General features: G+C 42.2%; 2 protein-coding genes across 10 annotated transcripts in view; one reads left to right on the top strand and one right to left on the bottom strand.

The window, feature by feature from the left end:
- Positions 1-2,758: 2,758 nt before the first annotated feature.
- On the bottom strand, positions 2,759-19,039 carry rnf170 (ring finger protein 170). 6 transcript variants are annotated; one of them, XR_011981769.1, is made up of 10 exons: positions 18,929-19,039; positions 16,430-16,590; positions 14,750-14,825; positions 14,190-14,298; positions 12,951-13,024; positions 12,638-12,769; positions 11,886-12,208; positions 6,759-6,918; positions 5,277-5,536; positions 2,759-3,825 (listed from the first exon to the last, which is right to left on the bottom strand). XR_011981769.1 is itself a non-coding variant. In XM_072696900.1 (7 exons), exons 2-7 carry the CDS (start codon positions 16,567-16,569, stop codon positions 11,939-11,941), a joined length of 801 nt encoding a protein of 266 aa, XP_072553001.1. In that variant the 5' UTR covers positions 16,570-16,593; positions 18,929-19,039; the 3' UTR covers positions 6,955-11,938. The 6 variants fall into 6 exon arrangements, 3 of the variants coding, with proteins under 3 accessions (XP_072553001.1, XP_072552714.1, XP_072552918.1); XR_011981765.1 differs by having other exon boundaries at positions 2,759-5,536; XR_011981773.1 differs by lacking the exon at positions 5,277-5,536.
- A 386-nt stretch (positions 19,040-19,425) lies between these two features.
- The window catches only part of hook3 (hook microtubule-tethering protein 3), a 60,609-nt gene continuing 52,976 nt past the window's right edge, over positions 19,426-27,058 (top strand). For all 4 annotated transcript variants that reach the window (XR_011981748.1, XM_072696270.1, XM_072696149.1 and 1 more), the window contains exon 1: positions 19,426-19,743. Coding sequence is in view for 3 of the 4 variants with exons in the window: in XM_072696270.1 (XP_072552371.1) it covers positions 19,681-19,743 (63 nt within the window). In the remaining variant the exon portion in view is untranslated. The remainder of the gene's footprint in view (positions 19,744-27,058) is intronic.

Here is a 27,058-nt window from a genome sequence, read left to right as displayed (position 1 = left end):
TATTCTAATGATCTATTAAAATGTTGATGTTAAAAATGTTGGGATGCACTAGGCTCCTGTTTCAGCTGCAGATCTGCCCATTGAAAATGAAGCATTTCAGTAATATCAGCTCTATTAAAGGAGCGTCTCTGTGCTCTACTGAGCATCAACATGAGCTTCATGGAGGAAAATATGAGGAGTCGTTGTCTAGAAGTTTTGTGATGCTGCAGAAAGTCAGACTTCAGAGGCGTGTGATCAATAAGCTTTATTGGAATGTAAATGTGGGGCTCAGTCGGGATGTTTCACTGCAGCTCTCTTGAGTCTCTGCCACGGACACAGTCTTCATACTAGACGTGTGATGGAGAGCTTATAAACCAATAGGGAGTCAGAATGGTGTGTGTTTATACTTCTCTGACTCCATCAGTGGTCCTGTGGTAAGTGTTTCTAATAAAGTGGCCAGTGGGTGAAAGTGCAAAGTACTGTTTGTGTTTCTAATAAAGTGGCCAGTGAGTGGAGCTATAATGCAGGTGTTTCTAATAAAGTGGCCAGTGAGTGGAGCTATAATGCAGGTCTTTCTAATAAAGTGGCCAGTGAGTGGAGCTATAATGCAGGTCTTTCTAATAAAGTGGCCAGTGAGTGGAGCTATAATGCAGGTGTTTCTAATAAAGTGGCCAGTGAGTGGAAGTACAGCGGGGGTGTTTCTAATATAGTGGCCAGTGAGTGGAGCTATAATGCAGGTCTTTCTAATAAAGTGGCCAATGAGTGGAGGTACATGGTAGGTGTTTCCAATAAAGTGGCCAGTGGGTGAAAGTACAAAGTACTGTTTGTGTTTCTAATAAAGTGGCCAGTGAGTGGAGCTATAATGCAGGTGTTTCTAATAAAGTGGCCAGTGGGTGAAAGTACAAGGTACTGTTTGTGTTTCTAATAAAATGGCCAGTGAGTGGAGCTACAATGCAGGTGTTTCTAATAAAGTGGCGAGTGAATGGAAGTACAGTGTGGGTGAAAGTACAAGGTACTGTTTGTGTTTCTAATAAAGTGGCCAGTGAGTAGGTGCAGCGTGGGTGGAAGCACAAGGTACGTGTAAAGGTAATGTAAGGAGTAGAAAGTACAGATAACTGTGTAAATATGCAAAAAGTAAAAAGTAAAAAGCCAGCTGAAAAATAATTACAGTAAAGTATAGAAAAATAACATTTCTACTGAAGTGAGGTTATGAAGTATTTGAACTCTGTTCGCTGTGTACAGACAAAGCCTGTGCTTTATATTCTCACACTGGACGAAAGTTACTGGTCCAGCTGACAGGTTGTGTGAGTGAGTGCTCACACTGCACATGAAACACAGGCCTTAGGCAGTTATTGAGTTCGGTGTACAAACAAGCTCTTAAATGAGCATAGCTGTGCTAACTTGTGCTATGCTGTGAGCTCAAATCCCATGAAAAAGGAGGAAAAGTACATGGAACCACAAGTGGCTGCGAAGATGTGGACAAGACGGTTCGTCCATTTAGCAGAGAGAATTAGCGGTAAGAGACGACTTCACTTGTGTAGAGGTGTCCAAGACGTTTTCAGCTTGCTCTCTGGATTCAGTGACTCAGCAGATGAAATCTTTGGCATCTATATGTATGTAACTGTCTGTAACCAATACAGTCCACAACGTGCAGCGTAGAAATCGGCTTGTGAAACTGCTCAGACTGTGAGAAGAACGGCCATCATTTCAGACACGTCCGAAATTCATCCGATTTTCTGACTACTCTAAGGTGCTTTTCATTTTTAAAAGAGGATCTAAAATTAAATTAATTAGTTAGAATTAAGTTATTTATTTAAAAATTTGTTTAATTTGGTACTGCCAATTAACCCACCCATTCGTAACTCCCCCCAGCACTAGCAACACTCCTGATACTAGGAGGGTAAAGACACAAGTCTCCTCCAATACATATACGAAGCCAACCACGCCCTCTTTTTGAACCTTCGTCAAAATGCAGCCTTGCTGGGCAGCCGGAGGAACGTTTCGGTTCCCCAGCTCCACCGCACCAGCTAACAGATGCCTGTGCCGGCTAACATCATTTAGAAGCTCCTGATCCTTTTTTACTGGATTTATGTTCACCTGTATCTGCAGTAAAATTTCTCTTATAGCTGAGATCAGTGCTTTTAATAAAGTGCTTAGGTGCCTAAAACTCACACTGCACGTCAAATGTTAGCTGATAGAGCTAAAATTCAGACCAATCCTGAAATTCAGTTCAGCTTCAGCTACGACCAGATTGGGCTTAAAGCCAGGTAAGAATTGCACAGTGTATGCCTGGCCTCAGCAGACTCTAGAGTGGTGGTGCACTGTTCTACTGTGCAGCGACTCCTGCACTATTATGACCTTCATGGATAACCTGCATCCTCACCCAAGAAATTTTCAAAGGAACATCAAAGCAAGCCTGACGGATTTTTAATATAAAACTTTATCAGGAAATTTCAAACTTTAATTGCGACAGCAAATGAAAATGTATTTATAAAATATATATATATATATATATATATATGAAATATTGCTCTATTTTTTTTGTGCAAGTGGACTCAAACCAACTTGCGTTCCAAGCTGTTTCAGGAGTTTGCACAGCAGAATGGTGAACTCAAGAAGCAGCATCCTGCAAAATGACAACAATGAAAAATACTGCAGTAAATAAACAGCAAAGCGGCTCAAACTGAAGAAATTCTGTATTTCAGAACGGCCGAGATGAACCGCTGTGGTGTGATCTGAATCAGACTTCCCCAAAGTACACATCAACTGAAACAATAACTAGTAAACAGTATGGTCTTTATTTTCTCACTGTCAAAGCAAAACCTTGTACATCCATATTTTGTGTTTGTGTTCTGTGAAATCAGCAGCTGTGATCGGAGTGATCCAAATGTCTCTTGACATTAACATGATTTTTTTTCTTCCCCTTTTAAAGTTATTATTTGGGAGATATAATATTATTCTTACTGTGATATAGGCCAGGGGTGCCCATGTTCGTCTAATGGGGATCAAAAGAGCAAAGTTTGAGGTGGGCTGAGAAGGTAGGTTTTTAAAAGAACAGGTTTATTAAACATTTTAAAAGAAATAAATGAATATTTTAATTTTAATATTCTAATATCAATCAACACACCCATTCATAACTCCCCCTAGCACTAGCAACACTCTCCTCCAATACATATACGAAGCCAGCCACCACCTCTTTTTGAACCTCCGCCAAAATGCAGTCTTGCTGGGCGGCCGGAGGAACGTGCTGGTTCCCCAGCTCCACCGCACTAGCTAACAGATGCCTGTGCCGGCTAACATCATTTAAGAGTGATGAGGGGAGAAAGCGCCATCTACCCACCTGGAGAGAGCATAGCTAATTGTGCTCTCTCTGACTGCGACCGCTGATGGAAAAGAGACCCCCTGGCCATAGTGATAGCTGTATTATTGGGTACTGGACTGGATGTACACCGATCAGTCATAAAATTATTAAAACCATTGACAGATGAGATAAAAACATTGATGATCTTATTATATGAGCATCTGGCAATGAGTGGGATCTATCATATATATTAGGCAGCAAGTGAACAGTCAGCTGCTGAAGGCTGACAGGACGACTGGGTCAGAACTTCTAAAAAAAACATCAAGCAGGTCTTATGGGGTGTTCCCAATATGCAGTGGTCAGTGCCTACCAAATAGTGCTCCAAGGAAGGACAAGGCACCCGAGGCTCACAGATGAGCCTTACAGGACTTAAAAGATCTGCTGCTAACGTCCGTCTTGGTGCCAGATACCACAGGACAGCTTCAGAGGTCTTGTGGAGTCCATGCCTCAATGGATCAGGGCTGTTCTCGCAGCATGAGGGGGACCTACACAATATGAAGCAGGTGGTTTTCAAGATATGGCTGATTGGTGAATGTTATGTTAGTGTCAGCAAGCATTTAACATTTAAGACGCCATAAGGCTCCGCTGTGTAGGCAGGTTGTGGCCTCTGCTGTTGAATGTGGAGAGCATTCACTCCTTAGGTAGTTTCATTCAATTAAAGAATTTGCCTGTACTGCCCTCTAGTGGTGATATTAGTGAGCTACAGTGAAATCTCTTCCACTAGACAGATCCACAGTGGCTTTAGCACATGTTAAATCCAGTAATCACTTTTTTATTTGCTTTGCTCTGATTGAGTTTCTCTCCACACACTAAATGGAGCAGCTGCCCATGACCTGATTAAAACAATAGGATATTCAGCTAGGCTAATCTACCGGCCCTTAATAATGGGAGCTGGAACACCAGGAACACCAAGCTACAGTAAGTAAAGGAAGGATGTCATTCTGGACAGCAAATCTGAGACCAGCCTGCTGTAAAAAAGGAAGCATGTCCTTATCCTTCTTATCAAGGTTTGTGATGATTTAGGTGCGAAATGGGATTTCATATGCTTCCTTTAATTACTTGTTAGCTACTTGTCTTGGCTGATCAACTGCATTTCAGTTCATTTGAATGTCTTTTTTAATTTATTAATTTATTTATTTGCTAAAACAAATTTTAAAGGCCTCACACTAGCATTTTAACTAAACACACTATTCACTCATCAGTTCACTGAAGTTCATATATGAAAACTAAACAGTAAATAACAGCTGCTAATACAGCTGTTAGCTGAAGGTACCCATTTATGTTATTTTTTATGTTGATAGAAACCTCATACGCAGGTGTGTTTGTGATTACCTACCAAACTGACATGACTTGAGGCAGGTTTGTGATGATTTAGGTGCAAACTGGGATTGCATATGCTTCCTTTAATTACTTATTAGCTACATTAGCTAGCTAGCTTTGTAGCTCCAGTGCAAACCAGACACAACACATGTCTTGGCTCATCGACTGCCAACACTATTTTGAAATAATTTTTAAATATTTGTAGAATAAATAAATAAATAAATAAATAGATAGATTGATTGATTGATTGGTTAATTAATTTACAGTGTAAGTAGTCACTAACTCACTGTATTTGCATTTATCTGCCTATTCTGCCAACAGCAAATTAGCCCCACCCACTCACACTAACTTTAATAGTAAAAAAGATTGTTATTTTTTTTTTGCAAAGCAGCACAAACAAGAATAGATCTCATTTACATATATACAGTACTGTGCAAATATTTCAGCATCTGTGAAAATTAGGATTATTAAAGCTGCTTTTCTGGGTAGTAAGTGTTAATTTCCTCAGTAAAACACTGATATTAGAATTTCTCAATCACTGTGTTCATCATCAGGACATCTCCAAAGTTCTCCTCATGGAGTCTAGTATTATTTAGAGTTCTCCTCAGATCAACACCTGGTTTGATGGTAAATCAGGGCTTAATGATGGTAAATCAGGTGAGCTGCTACTGCTGCTGCTGCTGCTGCTGCTGCTGATGGAGTTGAACACATCCTCCACGCTGTGCTGGCTGGACTGGGTGGCGTCCAGGAGAAACCTGGAGGAACCGAGCTCTGTTCTTCAGACTAGCTTTCTTCAGAATGAGACTCCAGCCCAAAGATCTCAGAGTTCTCCATGGTTTGAAACCTGTAGCTGCTCTGTACACTGTGTGAAGCATTCTGGATAAATGGACCAATAGAAATGTTTTAAATTACTTGGAATAAAATATTTGTACATTGACTTCCATTGAATGTCAGACTAGCTCACAAGATCTTACTACTTTCTTCAGAATGAGAAGCTCTTGCTCCTTTTTACTGTAAAATCTGAGATCAGTGTGTTTAATAATGTGCTATGGTGTCTAAAACCTCTGCACAGTGCTGCATGTCTTAAAGTCACAGCAGCACAAACAGCTCGTTAATTTCTACAAATCAAATATATCCATTTTGTGCACCTTTAAAAAAACAGCCACTAATCCTGAACGTCTTCAGGTTTTTATAGGTACTGTCCACTTGCAATACCCATCTGTGATGTAGCTTTTAGAAGCATTACATTTTTAATTCCATTCTCCACAACTGAACACTTCACAATAATGTGGCAAGAGAAACATGTCTGAAGCTCCTCCTCCCAATCACAAGTCTACGCCAAAGTTCTCGCAACCCTCCACCACCCTGTCATCTCTCATTCCTTAGCACAGGGTGGGGTCTGGCTTCCTACCACAGCCAGGAGCCGCCTGAACCCCAGCCCAAAGGTCTCAGAGTTCTCTCCCCTCTCTTCAGTCTCCTCCCAAATCACCATATTGCTGCTGTCCAATGAAAAGCATGTATCTCCATTTTTGTCCAATTTGAATTTTCTCTATGGTTTGGACCCTGTAGCTGCTCTGTACACTGTGTGAAGGATTCTGGATAAATGGACCATTAGAAACATTTTACTTGGATTAAATTATTGGTACCTTGACTTCCATTGAACGTCTCCATGGTCTGAACTAGCAAATTACGCCTTAACCATTGAACTATGCAGAAATGTTGAAAATTTGGTGGAGTTCCCTTTTTAGAGTAAATAATCGCCCACTCATCCAGCCCGACCTGTTAGAAGACTGACCACTGGGGGTCCTCTTTACTTGCATGTCAGACCTGCTGCCCACCCTCGTGCCACTGCTATCACCCTAATGACAATGTTAAAATCTACATGGACTCTTTACTATCTGCCACTATAATTATCACCACCATTAACCATCATTACTCTCATTACTCTATCCATCACTGCTATGATTATTTTAGTGATACTACATTATGATTATTATATTATGATATCATGATTATATCAGCACACCTGAGCAGTAGAACAGTCTTATGTGGTGCTTCAGTGACTTTTATCAGTAATGTATAGTAAAGCAGTTCAGACCAGAGGAGGATGGGTCAGGTCCCTCCTGTCAGTCCTGGTTCCTCCCCAGGTTTCCTCCTCCAGCTCTGTGGGAGTTTTCCTTGCCCCTTGGCCTTTGGTTTGCTCACTCGGGGTCTTAGGTTTTTATGTCTGGTTGATATCTTTTATAGTTTATATGATCCTGCAAACAATGTAGAAGTAGAAAAAATATCAATAATACTGCTGCAGATACTTTATTCGTGATTCAATCTGTTCAAGTTCATAATCCTATTGTTGTCTCCAAGGCAAGTTATGGCATTTTGTGCAAAAGCTCCACAGCTCCATGCGTTTCACAGCTTTCCAAAGTGAGAAATACGGCATGATCAACATTGTAAATGCAGTCTGGGAGACAGCAAAAGAAAATTAGCTGGAAAAATGAATGACAAATAGAGGCCTATTACAACTTTAAGGATTGAATGCAACCTAACTTAGCCTTCCTTAACAACAGCATTAAAGGGATAACCTAGTTTTGGGGGCCTGGAATCCAACAGGATGATTTCCTTAGGAAGTCTTAGTTTACGCTTGGTCACAAAAGCCAAGCGAGACAGTTTTCCACCTAACTCAGACGTTGTCGATCAGCTAAGAAATGTCTGACGTCTGAAGTGTACTTTTTTTAGTTTAGCACTGAAGCAAACAGGCTAACGTTACTGACAAACACTAGACTGTAAACAAGAACTGTGAAGACTAGGGGCACAAAAGAGTGGATGCAAAAGATGAGGTATGTCTGTTCTTTCTGATTAGAAATAACAGTAATCTTGGATTTGAAGATATAGAAGATGTTGAACTGTGTGTGTGTGTGTGTCTATATATATATATATATATATATAGACACATATACATATGTGTATACATATGTATATCTATATATCTACCTGTATATATATACATATATATATACACACACACACATATGTGTATATATGTACATATATGTAATATATATATGTGTGTGTTATATATATATATATATATGAGTGTGTGTGTGTGTGTGTGTGTATAGACGCCTCAAAACCTTGGTGTGTATTTACATAAAGTTATTTGGATGACTATTGATTTCCAGAAACTGTCAGCAACGTTAGCCTCGTAACTCCAGCGCTGAACTAATGAAGCAAAGTTCGGACTCCAAACATGACTCGGATGATCGACTACATTTGGGTTAAGTGGCTAACTGTACATTTTAGGGTAAATATGATTAACAGCATGTAGGATCCCTGCTGAAGAAACTGGCCTGGCAAGCTCAAGCTGTTTGACCAGCTTAGCTCTTGACCAGCATAGGGTACATTTTTGGTGAGTTTGATGACTTTGCTGCTCCCCAAGAATACTGGTCAACCACAGTGACCAAGCCAGTTGACCAGACAAAACACCAACAAATGCAACATACACTAGGAAGAGTGTGAAGAGCTGGTTAACCAGTATAGGGTGAGTTTTTGCCTGGATGACCAGCTGTTCCACCACCTTGACCATCAAAGCTGGACTGGACTGAGCTGGACTTTTCAGCAGGGATCAGTTATGTCATGGATGCGGGAGGAAGGTTTGAGAACTTACGACTGCTTTGGGGTGGAAAACTGACTGCCATACTAGTTTGTATATTAGTATTGTGCTATAGTGCTAATGTTACCACAGAGAAGCTAGAAAACACAGCTCAAGCAGCCAACCACCAAAAATCCACCACAGAGGAGTTGTAGCTTTTCAAAATACCCTCGAAATACGTCACCAGAAGGTATTTCTTGCCTTAAAAGCAGCAAACTATTAGCTATCCCTTTATTTTCACCTCCATTATGGTAAGTGATCAGCTATCACACCTCACCCTCAACGTTGCATAATTACGCTAAACAGCTCAAAATGAAAACATCATACAGCTGGAGACTAATTAACAATGCTGGATTAGATCACATAAAAATGAATAAATTAAACTTAAAAAAAAAGCAACAACATTATTTTCAGGTTAGCAAACGGTCAATAGTCTGAAGACGTTAGCTAGCTGTGTGAATATGAGAATAGATTTGGTTGCATTCTCTCTTTTCAGAGGGAAAAACCCTCAGTTTTGGCTTTTTTTCCAGGAGATTCAATTCCAGGTGATACCCGGAGAGCGTAACTGCTGTGTATAGTAATGCTAGGCAGTGCTGGCGTCTGTTAGCGGGTGTAACACAGTTGGCAGTTAGTGTTCTCCTCCGAGCGTGTTCAGCTGTCCAGGGGCTTTGTATTTGTGTTATTTGGGCTGTAGTCTTTACCCCCTCCAGCACTGGTGGCATTGTGCGATAGGCAGCCATGTCTCTCCACTGCTGCGTTCTCTTCACTGGCTTCCTGTAGCTGCATCAGATTCAAAACCCTGACGCTGGTCTACAAAGCCAAGAACGGACCAGCCCCCCCATGTACTTGATGGCAATGGTCAAAAGCCGATCCGCACCGAGAGCCCTTCGAGCTTCAAGTATGGCTCGACTCGACCCGCCATCCCTCAAAATTCACGGAAGACGAGCGTCCAGGCTTTTTTCTGTCCTGCACCAAAGTGGTGGAACGAGCTTCCCCTGGGTGTCTGAACAGCAGAGTCCAACGCTTGCTGTCTTCAAACGCAGACTGAAGACCCTCCTTTTCCGAGATTACTTGGGCGAATAGCGAATACTTGGGCGAGTACTGTGGTCACCTTATTGACTTGTGTTTAGTAGAGTCTAAGATTAGAGGTATCTTATTATTAAGGTATCTAAGTTATTAGTCTATTCAAACTGGCTGAGGTTTTTCTTGGGTAAATAGTGAAGCACTTTTGTAAGTCACTCTGGAGAAGAGCATCTGCTAAATGCCTTAAATGTAAATGTAAATGCCTAGAGTCCTTACTACTAGTAAATGGAACTGGTATAAAGGGGGTGCATGTTTTTTTGCTAGCTGGCAGTGCTCGACACAGCTCAAGCAGTCAACCCCCAAAACTCCACCACAGAGGAGTTGTAGCTTTACCCTATACCCTTCAAATACGCCACCAGAATACGTCACCTATTAGCTCGCCCTTCATTTTTAACTCCTGTTACGGTAAGTGGCCAGCTAGCCCTCCTCAACAGCTAGCTAGTGCTGTTCCTATTACGCTTAACATCTCAGAATTACAGAAGTATACAGCAGGAGACTAACTGACAAAATGAATAAATTAAACATTAAAAAACGCAACAGCATTATTTTGGGTTAGCGTACTGTTAATAGTGCAAATACGTCAGCTAGCTCTGTGAATATGAGAATAGGCTTGGTTGCATTCTCTCTTTTCTGAGGGGAAAAACCCCCATAAAACCCTCGTAAACATGAAACTGCCCTTTCAAATGATCCTATACATTCTGCATCATCGGTTCAACTAGCATTTCTTTTTATTATTGACGGAACAATGAGTTTTCAGTCAGTGCCAAAGCCAAGCAGCCTTTTACCTGATACAATTTTATGATGGCCTACAAAAATGCTTCTTCAGTATTCTTTAATACTCAACTCACAGCTGTTCACGGCTCTGGAAGATTGTTCGATTCCTGATTCACTCTTAAATCTTAAATTTAAGGACCACCTTTTTTCATTCCCTGTGTTCAAACGGGAACATGTGCAGCTTTTCGAGTCTCGTCATTTATTTCTTTACATTCCAAGTGAATGAGAAGGTCGACGCTAGAACCAGCATATTCTTCCAGCGTCTCTGTAAAGGCTCAGCTTAGCTCTCTATTAGTACAAACCATGGCTGTGGACATGACCTCCTTCCAATTGCAGGGAATAAAAAATCCTTAACTGAGCGAAAGAATGGAAATTTAGCCTTTTGCTGCAGCCGAAATAACGAAAACTGCAGACGAGCCGTCAAGTGTTTGATCTGTTGAGGTTATAATTGAAAAACAGCTCTAAATAAAAATACTAAAGCTATATAATAGAAACTCAGAAAGCTCCGTTGTGTAAAGGAATACTTCAGCATGTTCAACCAAATCTCTAAATGCTGCATCTGTACAGTACGTCTAGTTACCCAAGGCTGTAATTTTATTGAGGTGTCCAGAACGGAAATCCCGCTGACTCGAAAAACTCCCTGATAACAGAAGCTATTGGGCAGTTGCCGAATGTGGCGCATAATTGTCTGAAATATTGAACTTTACAGCATGAATTAAAATAAATTACATTCAATGACATTAAATTTGATTAAATTGTGCTGATGGCACTTCACAATAATACAGGTGTTGGAGTGAGATAGAAAAACAAAAGATATTTGATAAAAATTTGATCAAAGTCTTATCAAAGCAAACGTCCAAACACTAGATGATCAGTCAGAAACCTGTAAAAATTGTGTAATTGTCTTTCCCAGCATTAATTAATTCTTCTATCTATTAATAATGTGTTCCTGAAAGAACACATTATTCAAATGTACGGTTTACGAGTGGTGCAGCTGTCTATGTTCAGGCTCTATTTTTGGGAGATTCAATTCCAGGTGATCCCATAATGCTGCTATGTTTAACAATGCTATAGCAATGTAAGAGCCCTAGAGGTCGTATTACTGGGTAGTAAAATAAAACTGGTATAAAGTTGGGGGGATGTGGGAAGTAAATAAGTACATTTGAAGCATAAATGGGACTTCTTTCCAAGTAATTTTTAAAATTCCAAATCCAGCTTTTATTAACTGAGATTTGAGATATTAACAGATTTTCAAGTTTATGGGCCTTTTAAAGCATGAGCTCATCACTGAATTTAAACAGACGACTGTTTCCAAAAAATAATGAAGGAAATCTGAAAAATTTGTGAAATTATCCTTAAATTAAACAAACTCTGAAAAATGCATTAAAATGCTAACAAAATCATCATTCGCATAAATATTTATTTACAAGATCCAACAACTGCCCAACACCTTCTGCTACAATGGGCTGTATATCCCGATCAGTTATTTATTACAGATGTGGTAAACAGAGATTCTGCTGAAAAATACCTCGAAGTTAAAGCACTCCTTTAACTGAAATATACTGAGGACATGAGATCACACTCATACACACACACACACATCCAAAGAAAACAAGCAAACAAACGCCCACACACACACACACACACACACACACACACACACACACGTACAGCCCCCGATAAAACCTGTAATCCTCTTAAACCTTCTGTAACTGAACCTACTGTGTCTGAACTGAAAACAAGAACGTGGATCAGAGCTTAGGCTCAGCCTGGGTTCATCCTGCCAGTCTCTGCGTCACCACCTCCCGGTACATGATGGAGATGTAGATGAAGAGGAGGAGGATGACGAAGAAGTCGTCCATGAAGCCCAGCAGCCCGAAGAGAGCCTCGGGGATGAAGTCAAGTGGAGAGGCCAGGTAGGTGAGCGCCCCTACCAGGCACAGGAGGATACGGATGCGGAACATCCAGAACAGACCCCCGACTGAAAACATCTCCCTGAAGGCATGCCGCAGGAGAGTGGGGACGTCCCGCAGGCGGTCCAGGAGCTGCAGGGACAGAGAGTGGTTACTACATGTTTGCATGAGGCGCCAAAAAGCTATTACACAACTCTCTCCCTGAACCCAAATGTAGTCAATCCACCATGACACGTTGGCTATTGGACCTCTTCTCATGTTCTTCTGATAGACTTTTGAAAGTCTGTCCAAAAAAAACAACTGTCCACCATATTGGCAAACTTTGCAACCAGTGTTAGAGCTGCAAAGAGGGACAAACTCTATATGAATGCTCATGGATGTCATAAAAGCCTGTGTGGAAGTAATGTGTAGGTGTCCCAATACTTTTGTCATTAGTGCAGGTTGTATGAATTCCAATCTGAAACTGTTCTAGAGCATTTCGACCAAAATCCCACCTCCCAAGCTGCCATGCAAAAACCTTGTATCTCCATTTTTAGCATTAGCAATATACTATAGACTCACAGATCTGGGCTGCCCTGAGAACCTGCGGTTGTAGTCGTTAACATCACTGAGAATGAGCGCCGGGTCTAGCTGCCCATCCTGCGTCTGAGCGCTCTGTCCTGTGTCTTGGAAAAGCGGGAACAGCAGGGTCACCTGACAGGAGCGCAGAAGTAGAGGTCATGTCAGGTAACTGAAAACAATGGCCTTTTTGAGGTTATCTAACGTCTTACCCAAGATTAGCTCCGACAGTATTTAATCCTTTCAGAAAGTATTTCATAATAGTGCAAATTGAGCAAGAGTGTGTGCTTATTAACTGTGAGATAATTCCTCTTACCATTTGCCTACAGATAGGACAGCTTATGGCCCCGAGCCATGTGCCGTAGCGCCAATACGCAATAATACAAGAACCTGCGGAACAGAGATGGCTAGATTGAGAGCAGTGCCAGTAAACTGTGGCACTGATATGACCACGTGACACCTTCATAAGCTCTGACGTAAATGTATGGCTTATTCCAACAAGCATCCGTTGTTGTTACGGCTGCCTGAAACGTCATCCTATCTCAGAGAGCATTATTAGGGGTCAGAGCACTACAGTAACTTTTCTTCTTCTTCTGGATTATTCTTTTTCTGCCTTAGAAATGATCACACAAGTCAAACTGTAAGGCCTAGAGACATGAAGCTGGGTCTGGAGCTAGTACTCCCCACTGCTACCCAAGTGCTGCAAAAAAAGCAAACAAAAAAACAACAAAAATTGTTTGAAAATTGCTTATTTCGAACCAATCTCTGAATAGTTTAGTGGTTGTTTTTTACTCAATATGGTTTCCCTATGGCATTTCTAACCTGGAATTGCTACAACCCATCAACCGTTGGTTTGATCATCTCTCAAATTTTAAACACTTATTAGGAACGACACTTATGAGGTGTGCAAATTTTGGTCCAAATCGGCCTTAAGGGGGGGCGCTACAGCACTACATACACCTACATAAAAAAATTATATACAAATTTTGATCATTTAACACAGTCCATAGAAAACCTATTGGTGCCATTTGATTCAGTACTAGATTCTGAACACATCCGCTATTACCTGTTATGTCATAACATAACACTCCTTTTGTTATTTTGACTTATTTGTTGAAAGACTACAGCTTATAATTAGGCCTCACTGGCCTAAGGGAAGTCATCTGGTCCAGAGCCAAATGGCAGTAACTCAGGATTCCTTCTTCTGATTTTAACAAAACTTTACACCAAAGTTTACAACCTAACGAATTTGGTGAACATGAGACTTTAGGGGGCGCTATAAGAGATGTGTACTGCAGGCCCCTCACTGACTAAGATTACTTGTTAGGTACTAGTAATTGTGCATTTAGCCTTACTGGCCTAAGGTGCGAGGACCCCATAAATTGCTGTTTGCGGCCATATTTACAAATGATGCCTTAATGAATGTTCATATAGTTTCATAGCAGTGGTCATTAAAGGCTGATGCAGGTGCTGTGAACCCTTACGAACTCCAAACAGGTCACAGCTGTGTACAGGCGGCCTCAAGATATTGACAGACGGGCGGTAGCCCCCTTACCGCAGAAGAGGTGGCCGCAGTTAGTCTCCACTGGCAGTACAGCCTGCTGCAGACACACTGGACAGGACATGTCTGAATAGTACTGATGCCTCGGCTCGGACGACGTGTCCTGAGAGAGAGAGAGAGAGAGAGAGAGAGAGAGAGAGAGAGAGAGAGAGAGAGAGACAACGTGCTATTGCTGTGCTCAACTAGAATTAAAGCAGTAGCATGTCCAGAGTTTCCGGTTTATTAGGTACACCTACAGCTATAGTGACATTCACTGGCCACATTAGAAACACCTCCCATAGACTGAGAACGGTCCACCACTCAAATAATCTCTGGTTGGTGGGTGGCGGTGGTGGCCCTGGGTTGCTTCTTTCCCCCTAGATGGTGGCTGACAAACGGTGCATGAACAGATGGGCTACAGTAATTGCAAACCTACAAATCCCACCTACAGGGTAGGTGTTTCCGATAAAATGGCCAGTGAGTGTACATACAAGACGGACTTTTGTAATAATGAGTTTGGATTGTTTAAATAGAAAGATCGACGAATGATGTACAAAACTGAGAAAATGACAGACCTGCTCTGTCTGAAGTTGCTGTCGAACAGCTCGCACGTGTTCCTGATTCTCCGGGTGAATTCGCTGATGCTCATTTCTGACAGAGACAGAGAGAAAGGTCCTCTTATCAACAGTATTTTCATCTTACAGATAAATACAATTTGAAGCAGAATTTATATCTATTGCTAAATTTCTAATCTATAAAACAGCATAAGAAGTGCCCTTACCATATATAAGGATTTATTTATTTCTTAATTAATTCAGCAAATGAACAGTAATTGTTAGGGATGTCCTGATCTGATCTGGTGGATCACGATCAGGGCCAAGCCAGGCATATTTTAATAGATTAGGTATCAGCCATTTTAACCCAGTTCCTTTGTTTTTACCACTGTGTACTAGAGCAGAGCGGCATCTGGTGAGCTGGTCCTCTAGGCACCGTTAATGGACATTATTTCCAAGCCCACAGCAGCAAGGAGTGTTCTCAGAACAGAACAGTTAAGAGTAACGCTGGGCGATATGACCGCAAATCGATATTGTGATTGATTGACTTAACAATTTACCTCGATTATGATAAATTATCGAGTGGTGAGATCCATTACACCACTTCGTGGCGCCATTACTGATGCATTGGTTGCTGCACACACTGCACTTTCCCAACCCATTTAATGCTCCCAACCCAGGAAGGGCGAAGGCCGACACACGCCTCCTCCGACACGTGCGCACCCAGTAACCAACACGCTCAAGGAAAGCGGTGCGTACCCGGATCTAGTACATTGGCCAGCAGACGTGCCACTGCACTGGAGTGATGTGGTGCGAAAGTGCCATCTACCCACCCTGGAGAGAGCAAAGCCAGAACTGCACTGTTTTCCTACATGACAGATGACGCTGCCTGCTCACAGACTCAAGCTCACCTGCCTAAAAGACAGGCACGTAAACACAGCGGGTAATACTGAGGTCATGTGCATGTGCACAATGGCGTAATTATTGGGACAGACCCAGTGGTACTATGTTTTTAAGGGGGCAATACATAAACACTCACAGTGGGGAATTTAAAAAATGTATCTAAGGAAATTTTTACTAAATTGGAAAAACCAACATGAGCAAGATTACAGCTAAGAGTTAAGAGTCAGCAAATGAAAACTGTAGCTAATATCTGTGGTATCGGCGGATTCACTGCTATTGCGCTCCTTTCTTTCCAGACGTTTGTGTACTACTACTGACGTACCTCCTCTTCTAAGAGTATTTAGGCACTAGGAGTAATTATGGTCTCCATACTGACTTCTGTATGTAGTGGCGTCATTGAAGCACTTTTGTAAGTCGCTCTGGAGAACTGCATCTGCTAAACGTCTCAATGTAAATGTATTATGAGTATCATGACTTCTGGAGGAAATCTGGTGAAATTTCCTCCAACAGCAAATCACGTACCTTACTCTAAACAGGGCAAGCAGATACCTGTATGTATGTATGTATGTATGACACTGTGCCATTATTGATACATTGGTTGCTGCACACACTGCACTTCAATTTGGATCGCCAATTTCCCAACCCATTCAACGCTCCCAACCCAGGGAGGGTGAAGGCCAACACACGCCTCTGGTTAAAATTTCCTCCAACAACGAACCACATACCTTACTCTAAACAGGGCAAGCAGATACCTGTATGTATGCATGTATGTATTTATGGGCACTGTGTGGTGTTCACCTGCAGAGCAATGTGGCCAGCGCACCCAGAAACGCCACGCTAAGGATGACCACAACTAGGACGGGGTTGCTGACGCCTTCGATAAGGGAGTCCTCATCTTGAATCAAATGGTTTGCGTCCAAACAGTCGTTGTTTTCCATTCCACCTTCTCATAGCCTGCACTTCTCAACATCACAGAGGGACGAGAGAGAGATCAGTTAGGAATAATTAAACATGGCATTGAGATCACTTTCACTCTTCCGATACTGATACTGCTGTGAAATCAGCTGCTGTTACTGAAGCATCAATTAGGATGTCATATAAACCATCTCCATTTTTTGACCTTTTTTTTTTATTTTCATGTCAAAAATAAAATATGTAAAAATATAAGGAATAAATATAAAGTATTTATTCTTCACACTGTGTCTAAATGTCATGATGAACTTTCACGTTGAAAGTTGAGAAGTTTGCTCTCTTCCACTGTAAAGTTATACGATTTTTAGACAGCGAAGATCTACAACCGAAAAGCTGACGCAGTAACTTTGCTATTAGAGATTATAGCTGAGCTAAAATGGCAAAAAATTGCATAATGTGACTCATTATTATAGTTTTACATCAGAACAGAATTTTTGTTTAGTTAAAGAGCTTAATTTAATAAAAGGGCTGGGGGATATGGTAAAAAACACTATATTGTGATATTTAAAGATGAAACAGCATATTTATCAGGATACCTGTAATCACAGACTCTCAGTGGTCTTAAAAACTACTATTCAGATACTCTCCAGGACTGAGTACAGAAACGTCTAATTAAACCAGTCTAATTACTGTTTGTACCTAATGTTATTCTTGATATGATAAAAAAAAAAACATACATTGTATCACAACAACAAAACTTATCACAATATTTTATCGTATTGTGATACACAACATGCTTTTCTAAGCATATGGAGGATGTCGTCAGGGCTTAAAGAACACTGACCAGCTGCACGGCTCATTACCGACTGGTTTAACTAGATGTAGGATGGTCGGATGGTGGTTTTTAAAAATCTGTCGATGATAAATATCGTCATGATAAATATCGTGAAAATGTATTTAAATATCGTGATTTCATATTTTTATAATATCACCCAGCCCTATTTATTGCCCAGCTCGACTTAGTAATATAAAATAGTAGAAAATAAAATTGTATTTGTGATTTTTAAAAATAGAAAAAGTATTTACTACAACTTATAGTGTTATAAATGTAGCTAGTGTTTTATTATTATTATTATTATTATTATTATTACTAATAATAATAATAATAATTATTATTATTACTATAAGTTATAAAGTTAGCTGCTCTCATTATTGTCAGGACAATGACAACGACACTACAGCTCCTTCTACTCCTCTTAGCACTATTACAGCTCTAATACCACTAATAATAACAGTAATAGCAATAATAATATTAATAATATGAACAACTGCAGCAGTAACAGGGTCAATGTTTTGGTTCTGGTGGCTGAAGACAGCTGCACTGCTTTAACTAGATGTAGGATGGTCGGATGGTGGTTTTTAAAAATCTGTCGATGATAAATATCGTCATGATAAATATCGTGAAAATGTATTTAAATATCGTGATTTCATATTTTTATAATATCACCCAGCCCTATTTATTGCCCAGCTCGACTTAGTAATACAAATAGTAGAAAATAAAATTGTATTTTGAAAAAGTATTTACTACAACTTATAGTGTTATAAATGTAGCTAGTGTTTTATTATTATTATTATTATTATTAATATTATTATTAATATTATTAATATTAAATATCGTGATTTCATATTTTTTATATCACCCAGCCCTATTTATTGCCCAGCTCAACTTAGTAATATAAAATAGTAGAAAATAAAATTGTATTTGTGATTTTTAAAAATAGAAGAAGTATTTACTACAACTTATAGTGTTATAAATGTAGCTAGTGTTTTATTATTATTATTATTAATATTATTATTATTATTAATATTATTATTATTATTATTATTAATATTAAATATCGTGATTTCATATTTTTATAATATCACCCAGCCCTATTTATTGCCCGGCTCGACTTAGTAATATAAAATAGTAGAAAATAAAATTGCATTTGTGATTTTTAAAAATAGAAAAAGTATTTACTACAACTTATAGTGTTATAAATGTAGCTAGTGTTTTATTATTATTATTATTATTATTATTAATAATACTATAAGTAAGTTATAAAGTTAGCTGCTCTCATTAACGTCAGGACAATGACAACAACACTACAGCTCCTTCTACTCCTCTTAGCACTATTACAGCTCTAATACCACTAATAATAACAGTAATAGCAATAATAATATTAATAATATGAACAACTGCAGCAGTGACAGGGTCAATGTTTTGGTTCTGGTGGCTGAAGCTGCAGCTGCACTGCCTTCAGCCCAAAGCTGCAATCGGTCAAAACAGCCCAAAACAAGCCACACATATTTCTCATCGATCCCCAACAGGAGTGAATCACTTACAGGAGTTAATAACAGTCCGACCATCAGACGGGTTAATCGGTTTAACTCAGTAAAGGAGGAGAAGCTGCGTCCATTTCTGCAGGCACCTCTTTTCCGCATCACACACCAAGCCCACCGGGGCCTCAGGGCAGCAAACCCACTCGCCTGATCGCTTTTTTAAAAATGTCATATAATAATAAATGTCATAATCCGTGTTAGCTTATTGTTTCTACTGTTATTATTATTATTATAGTTATTACAATTATTATAATATTATTATAAATAATTATAATTAGAAATATAAAATAAATATCATTATAGGTGTATAATATAATTATAAATAATTATAAATAATTATAAATAATAATACTAATAATAATAATAATAACAAGCTTGAATTACACCGAATTTCCCGGTTTCCCCGTGTTTTTCAGGCAGGCGTTTAGCTGGCGTCGTTTTGCAGGGTGGCAGTCTGAGGACCCCTGAGGCTAGCGTAGCTTAGCTTAGCAGAGCCGGACCGGTGGAGTGTCTGTCCGCATCTCCGCGGATTTCTCCACTGAAACACTTCGGTTAAACCGAATCCCGTCGTAATTCGGACCGTGTGGACGGACACGACGCCAGCAGCCGAGCCGGGAGGCGGTTAATGCGCGTGTTTTTGAAGCCGGGCTGATTTTCCTTCAACACTAAAACCCGGAGAGAAGAAACAAGCAGGACCGAGGATCAACCCTCCGAGCCGAGCCGAGCCGAACCGAGCCGAACCGAGCCGAGCCGAGATGAGTACCGTTGTTCTGGACTCGGTGGATCGAGTGGAGCTGTGCGAGAGTCTCTTAACATGGGTGAGGAAACTACAGCCGCCTCCACCTCCACCTCCACCTCCACCCGCTTCAGCCTGGTGTAGGGCTGCTTCAGCCTGGTGTAGGGGGTCTTATCTCATCTGTTTAGAGACTTTACACACATTAAAGGCCGATTTTAGGGCTTTGAGGCTTTATTTCTCCTTTATTTGTATTTAATAGTTACAGGAATACCGCTGCCCCTGTATTAGAGCCCTGCCTGGACTGAACCGCTGGGGTCCGGGTCCGGGTCCGAGTCCGGGTCCGGGTCCGAGTCCGGGTCCGGGTCCGAGTCCGGGTCGCTGGTGTAAGACTTGGTCATTTTTAGGGGTTTTAATGTTGTTTATTCTTTTATTCGAGTCTGTTGATCTGCTTCAGACTGCTGTTGTTGTTGTTTGTGTTAGATTGAAGACTTTAGCTCTGGTGCTGCTGTCTCTTTATTAGAGTCTGGGTTTAGGCTTGGGTTTAGGCTTGGGTTTAGGCTTGGGTTTGGGCTGGGTTTAGGGCTGGGTTTGGGCTGGGTTTAGGGCTGGGTTTGGGCTGGGTTTGGGCTGGGTTTAGGGCTGGGTTTAGGGCTGGGTTTGGGCTGGGTTTAGGGCTGGGTTTTGGGCTGGGTTTAGGGCTGGGTTTAGGGCTGGGTTTTGGGCTGGGTTTAGGGCTGGGTTTTGGGCTGGGTTTGGGCTGGGTTTAGGGCTGGGTTTAGGGCTGGGTTTGGGCTGGGTTTAGGCCTGGGTTTAGGCTGGGTTTGGGCTGGGTTTGGGCTGGGTTTAGGGCTGGGTTTAGGGCTGGGTTTAGGGGCTGGGTTTGGGCTGGGTTTAGGGCTGGGTTTAGGGCTGGGTTTAGGGCTGGGTTTGGGCTGGGTTTAGGGCTGGGTTTAGGGCTGGGTTTAGGGCTGGGTTTTGGGCTGGGTTTAGGGCTGGGTTTGGGCTGGGTTTAGGCCTGGGTTTAGGGCTGGGTTTGGGCTGGGTTTAGGCTGGGTTTGGGCTGGGTTTAGGCTGGGTTTGGGCTGGGTTTAGGGCTGGGTTTAGGGGCTGGGTTTGGGCTGGGTTTAGGCCTGGGTTTGGGCTGGGTTTAGGGCTGGGTTTGGGCTGGGTTTAGGCCTGGGTTTAGGCCTGGGTTTAGGGCTGGGTTTGGGCCTGGGTTTAGGCCTGGGTTTAGGTCTGGGTTTAGGCCTGGATCTGCGGTCCTGTTAAACTCTTCTGTTTAAGACCCTGTTTTTGAGCTTTTACCACTTCTACTTTATTTTACCTCATTTTTGAGTCTTGACCCTCTTAAAATCCCTGAGTTAAGATTTGAGTCATTTTTAGCAGATGAGAGTTTCACCGACCCTTAATAAGAGCCGGGCTTTAGGGGTTCTGGGCTATAGGGGGTCTGGGCTTTAGGGGGTCTGGGCTTTAGGGGGTCTGGGCTTTAGGGGTCTGGGCTTTAGGGGGTCTGGGCTTTAGGGGTCTGGATCTGCTGTTCTGTTTAAACTTGGGTTTAGGCTTTTCTTTTGAGCTTTTATTATTTTAAACTCATCTTAGAGACTTTCCCTCTTAAAATCCCTGATTTATGAATTGAGAATTGTCATTTTAATGCCCTTTTCTCTTCACTGTATGTTTATTGGTGTCAGACTGAGATTTTAAGGAGTTTAATGTTGTTGTTGTTGTTTTATTAGAGCCTATTTATCTGCTTTAAATCATTGTTGGTTGTTTTAAGTTGCAAATGATTTACTTATATATTATATTATAGATTTTTGATCATTTTTAGTAGCTGTGATGCTGCTATAACTTTTTTACAGCCTGGGCCTGGGCTTGGGCTTGGGCTTGGGCCTGGCCATTTTTAAACCTTATTTCAGAGACTTGGCCCTTTTCTATTCTTCACTGTGTGCTTTACTGATGTCAGTTGTAGAGTATTTATACCTGCGTTAGAAACTTCCTTTATTAAAACCTGATTTAAGACGGTATTTGTCAGTTTTAGCAGTTTTAATACCATTGCTCCTGTTTTAGAGTCCAGTTCTTTAAACTGTTGTTTTGTGTGTTTCTCTCTCTGCTGTATCTTTCCTAATGCCTCTAGGCCTCCAGAGCCTCTAGAGTTAGACATTGCTCGGTTTAGGTTTGAATGATTTTCCAGATTCTTCAGAGCCGTAGTCGTCAGTTGAAATTCAGTTTTAATCCACTGGTTTGTTTAAAGCCTGTTTAGGAGTTTCTGGATCGCTTGCCTTTTTAACCTGCGGGCTATTGATGACAGGGTTGTAGGTTCGATACCCGGGCTCGACAAGCTGCCACTGTAGGGCCCTTGAGCAAGGCCCTTCACCCTCTCTCTATCCACTGTGTCTTATCTTTTTACCAGCTTACCTTCTACCCTTAAATTCTTTCTGTGAAGCTTCGTTACTCTGCATTAGAGCACTTTTGGGCTCATTTCCGGTTGTTGTTCCTTTCATTTCAGGTTAGTTCAGCTCTGCTTTATGGCATTCTGCGTCTTACTGAACTAATCTGAGGCTCTTTTGTGTTTTGTGGGCATTTTACTGCTCATTTCTCACCAGTTTGTCGGGTTCCAGTCTGTTTTTTTGACAGTTTTAGTCTGTTCAGGGCCTTTTTACCTCCTTTAGAGCTTTTATTACCTCTTCAGCCACCCCTTTGCTTGATGGCCTGTTTTGCCTGCTTTAAGATGTAGGTGTTTTTCAGTGTTAACTGAGAGAGATGGAGGGAGGGGGAGGAATTGAGTGGGTTACCCAAACCGCACCGCTGCCTGATGTCGTATACTACCCTAAAACAAGCTGTGTCTTTAAAGTAAGAGCTGCAGTTACACTAAAGCTGGTGGCTCAGCTGTTTTAGACATCTGGCCAGCTGTTGCAGTGGAAACCTTGAGTTAGGGATGCCTGTGGCTGGCGTTCCCTCCCTCTCTTTCTCTCTCCCCCTTGTTCTTGGCTTATTTACACTCAGGTCACACGTCCCTGACCTCTAGTTCTGATCATGTCTCTCAGCTGTAGAAGAAAGCTCTTCGGTTGGTGGACTCGCCATGGAAATGCGAGAGGCCGAAGCTGGGCTCCTATCAGTGATCGTGAAGCAGTCCGTTCTGATAACGCTGATCTAATTGTCCCAGTCATTGTTCGAGGGCCCATATCTTGGACAAAACAAATGGACCTTTTGGTGTGGGACTGTGTACCGTTCACTCCAGAGGTTCAAAGGTTCCCAACCCTGGTCCTGGAGGACCCCCTGTCCCAGATGTTTGAGTGGTTTCCTGCTGTAACGCACCATCTTCAACTCATGGAGGGCTTGTTAGTTAACTGCTTAGCTGGATCTGGTGCTTTGGGAGCAGGGTCGAAGGTCCTCCAGGACCAGGGTTGGGGGACCTGCTGCGTTAGTTTGTACAGTTCATATGTGGAAACAAAGCTGCGTCCTGTTTTGAAGCCGTTGAATTTACATACATGCGTCTATTAATCCCACAGCAGTGCAGCCCCGCCCATCCACTAAAGTTAAAAAACCACTTGTGAAAAGTGAAATATACGATATGCATCCTTTATTTAACCCTTTAAACTCTGCAAAGACGCCCACACTTTCTTTACTCCCGTAAGTGAATTCTTGCCACAATTAAAAGCAATGTCAAAGACCCTAAAATAGAACCCTGTGGGACTCCACAAAAAATGCTAAATGCTTAACAGCTAATTCATCACAGTTTCTGCATTTAAATGAATAAAGTAAGAATATTCCTTGGGTTTGGGGCCTAGTTGAAGGTTTTTTTTTATTTTTTATTTTTATTTGACCTGTTTTTAACTGATATCACCACTGTAGCTTTATTCTAGGTCAACCTGCCTGCGTCAGTTTCTCGTTTTATAAGCCCAGCTTTAGAATACTGTTCAGGATGGGGACCATATTAGCAAACATCATGTAAAACCTGTTTACAGTTACAGTTATCTGTAATGTTTACCCATGTAATTTAAGGCTACATGGAAAATAGTGGAGTATCTGAACATCATTCCAGTATCCGCGCATCCTGAGAGGTCAGCGGGGTCAACACTCCTCCAGGACGAGTACTTTGGCTGCTTATCCCTGATGCAGGGGAAACCTGATGTGTGGTTATATCACCACAACCAGCTTTAGTACTGAAGGAGGTGGGGGACAGCAGGCGGGGGGCAGAGGATAAATATACTTTGTGGACAAAAGTATTGGGACATTCCATTTTTTTTTGAGTTTATCCAGCTTTTGTGGGAGTAACTATCTCTACTGTCCAGGAAAGAAGGCTTTCTACTAGATTTAGTAGTACTAGTGTATTGCTGAGAGGATTTGATTGCATTCAGCAACGAGCATTAATGAAGTCAGGGTGTTGGATGATGTTCACCACCCCACCTCATTCCCAATACCCCGGCTCATCCAAAAGTACTGGATGGAGCACCATCCATTGTTCTAGAGAACACAGTCAGCTCCACAGCTCAATGCTGGGGGGCTTTGTACCCCTCTATCCCACACCTGGCATTAGGCAGTATGGTGCCAATAGATTCATGTGTATCTGCTCCAGAGAGTCCTATTCTATTGGCAGTACTTGTCTACAGGGACTAGACAAGGTGTGTGTGTGTGTGTGTGTGTGTGTGTGTGTGTGTGTGTGTGTGTGTGTGTATAAACATTTGCACATCTGTATCAGCAATGGGTGCAAGTTAAAAGGGGTGTCCACAAACATTTGGGCAGCTTAGCTAGGGGGTTGCAAAACACTCCAGTGCTGCCATTTGGCAAAGGAACAGATCTGAAAGGGTACAGGGTGTGTTAGATATCAGAGCTGTGTGTGTGTGTGTGTGTGTGTGTGTGTGTCTGTCTGTCTGTCTGTCTGTCTATCCAGTGACTGTCATTACTTGCCTCACCTTACCTACACACAAACATTGCTGACTATCAGTCTTGCCATCCCTGGAATTTGGTTGTTGGTGGGGTCACTGGTGACTCGGTGTGACTCACGCTGTTTAACCGTGTCTTTCCAAAACATGTAGGCTCAGACCTCACCTTTAGCTTTGGCTAACCAGTAGCATGCTAGTTAATGCAGTCAAAGGGGGATCGGCTCGGCTGGCTAACTAGTAGCATGCTAGTTAATGCAGTCAAAGGGGGATCAGCTCGGCTGGCTGAGCAGTAGCATTCCATTTTAATGCAATCAAAGGGGGATCAGCTCGGCTGGCTAACCAGTAGCATGCTAGTTAATGCAGTCAAAGGGGGATCGGCTCGGCTGGCTAAGCAGTAGCATGCTAGTTAATGCAGTCAAAGGGGGATCGGCTCGGCTGGCTAAGCAGTAGCATGCTAGTTAATGCAGTCAAAGGGGGATCGGCTCGGCTGGCTAACCAGTAGCATGCTAGTTAATGCAGTCAAAGGGGGATCGGCTCGGCTGGCTAACCAGTAGCATGCTAGTTAATGCAGTCAAAGGGGGATCGGCTCGGCTGGCTAACCTCGACTGGCTCAAGTTTTGGGTCCTAAAATGGTCCTTCTGTAAGATGCTGTCAGAGGGGGTAAGATGTGTCCGGGGGGATAGGGTATGTCACGACACTGGCGCAGTCGTCTGCTGTTTCAAGTGGTTGCTTGGCAGTTTTAGGGTTGCTAGGCGCTGGCTAGGCTCATCTTCTTTGTTTTATGTTGAATGGTTGTTGCATTATAGGTTAAATTATAGATCATTTGCATTAGTGCTACACTGGATTCGTCTCTATAGGCCCCCTGCCCCCATGGTGTGCCGTATAGGTCTTAACTGCTCCTGTCCCCAAACAGCACGCAGCGTATATCTAGGCATCAGTGGAGTGCGGTTCAGTGGCCTATTTGAGTGCAGAGGAGTCCGTTCCCGATGCAGTGTGTGGGGTTGCCGTTACTGGAGGCAGATACTAAACTGGGTGTTTTTCGGGCTCCAGAGAGCTGCGAGTGTCAGGATGAAAAGCCGGTGTCCCGCACTTCCAGTTCCGCGGGTAAGGAGGACGCTGTGGAAGCTGAAGGAGGAAGCACAAGCCTGAACACATCGTACCCTCAGCATGCTGATGACACACTGCTGCTACTGTCATTACAGGGTGTGTCGGGGGTGAGGTAGTGAGCCTGTGTTTACCAGCTTCTCCGCGGACAAGACCAGCTTTTTTTCCCCACCCCTTCCCTTTTTTTCTTCATTCCTCCTGGTTGCTATGGAGATCCAGGGTGTTTTTTTCCACTTGCTGCAGGGTGGTTGCTGTGGTGTTGTCGAATGGTTTTATGTGGTCATGGTCTCCCAGGTGTTGGTATGTGGTCGCTGTGGTGTGGCTTGCTGGTGATACGGTGTTCCGGGTGGTCGGTAGGGCGTTGCGACATGGTTGCTATTGGGTTGTTGGGTGGTTTCTTTGGTGGTTTAAATAAATTGGTGTTGGTGGTTAATATGGTGTTGCAGGTGGTTGGTGGGGTGTTGCAACGTGGTTGGTCTTGTGCCCCAGGTGATTGCTTGAACATGGCTAGGTGGATATGCCCATTTTTGCTAGGCGATTGACCATTTTGCTATGTGGCTGTGGTATCCCAGGTGTTGCTACATGGTTGCTATGGTGTTGCAGTGTGCTTTCTGTTTCTTCCCAGGTGGTTGTGGGAGTTCTTTAGTGAGGGCAGTGGTTCTTACCATGCTGTCACTGGACATTTTGATGCCTATTGCATATTCTTTTGGAATATGGTTGCTGTGGTATTGCTTGCTGGTTAATATGGTGTTGCAGGTGGTTGGTGTGGTGCCCCAGGTGATTGCTCGAACATTGCTAGGTGGTTGTCCCCATTTTTGCTAGACAATTGACAGTTTTGCTATGTGGTTGTGGTATCCCAGGTGTTGCTACATGGTTGCTATGGTGTTGCTGTACACTCCCTGCCTTCTGTTTCATCCCTGGTGGTTGTAGGGGTTCTTTAGTGAGGGCAGTGGTTCTAACCATGCTGTCACTGGACGTTTTGATGCTGTGTGAGGCTCCAAGATGTTCCCACAGTGGAATTTTCTGGCACTTGCTGGACGTTTTAAAATAAAAAAGGAAAGAGGTGAGGGTAGGGATGAAAGCAGAGACAAGAGGCCTTCTGCCTAAGTCATATTTCCTTGGAAATACGGGTATGTATACTGAGAGACCTCTAAAGAACCTTGTGCCTTGAAAGAACTGTAGTACAGGAGCATGTATTTACACTACACCACAGCTGAGTAGGGCCCGATCTGTCTTTGCTCTCAAAACCGCCTCAATCCTTCGAGTCATGAATTCCTCAAGATATTGGAAACATTTCTTCGCGATTCTGGTCCATGTTGACACGATTGCATCACAGAATTCCTGCAGAGTTTTCAGAATCACTTTCATATGGCGAAAGTCCTGTTCGAACCCATCCCATAGCTGCTCTGTTGG

The sequence above is a fragment of the Salminus brasiliensis genome, chromosome 1 (genome assembly GCF_030463535.1).
Source record: "Salminus brasiliensis chromosome 1, fSalBra1.hap2, whole genome shotgun sequence".
NCBI lineage: Eukaryota > Metazoa > Chordata > Actinopteri > Characiformes > Bryconidae > Salminus > Salminus brasiliensis.
The sequence above is the reverse complement of the archived record's forward strand: the minus strand, read 5'-3'. Positions and strand labels throughout refer to the sequence as shown.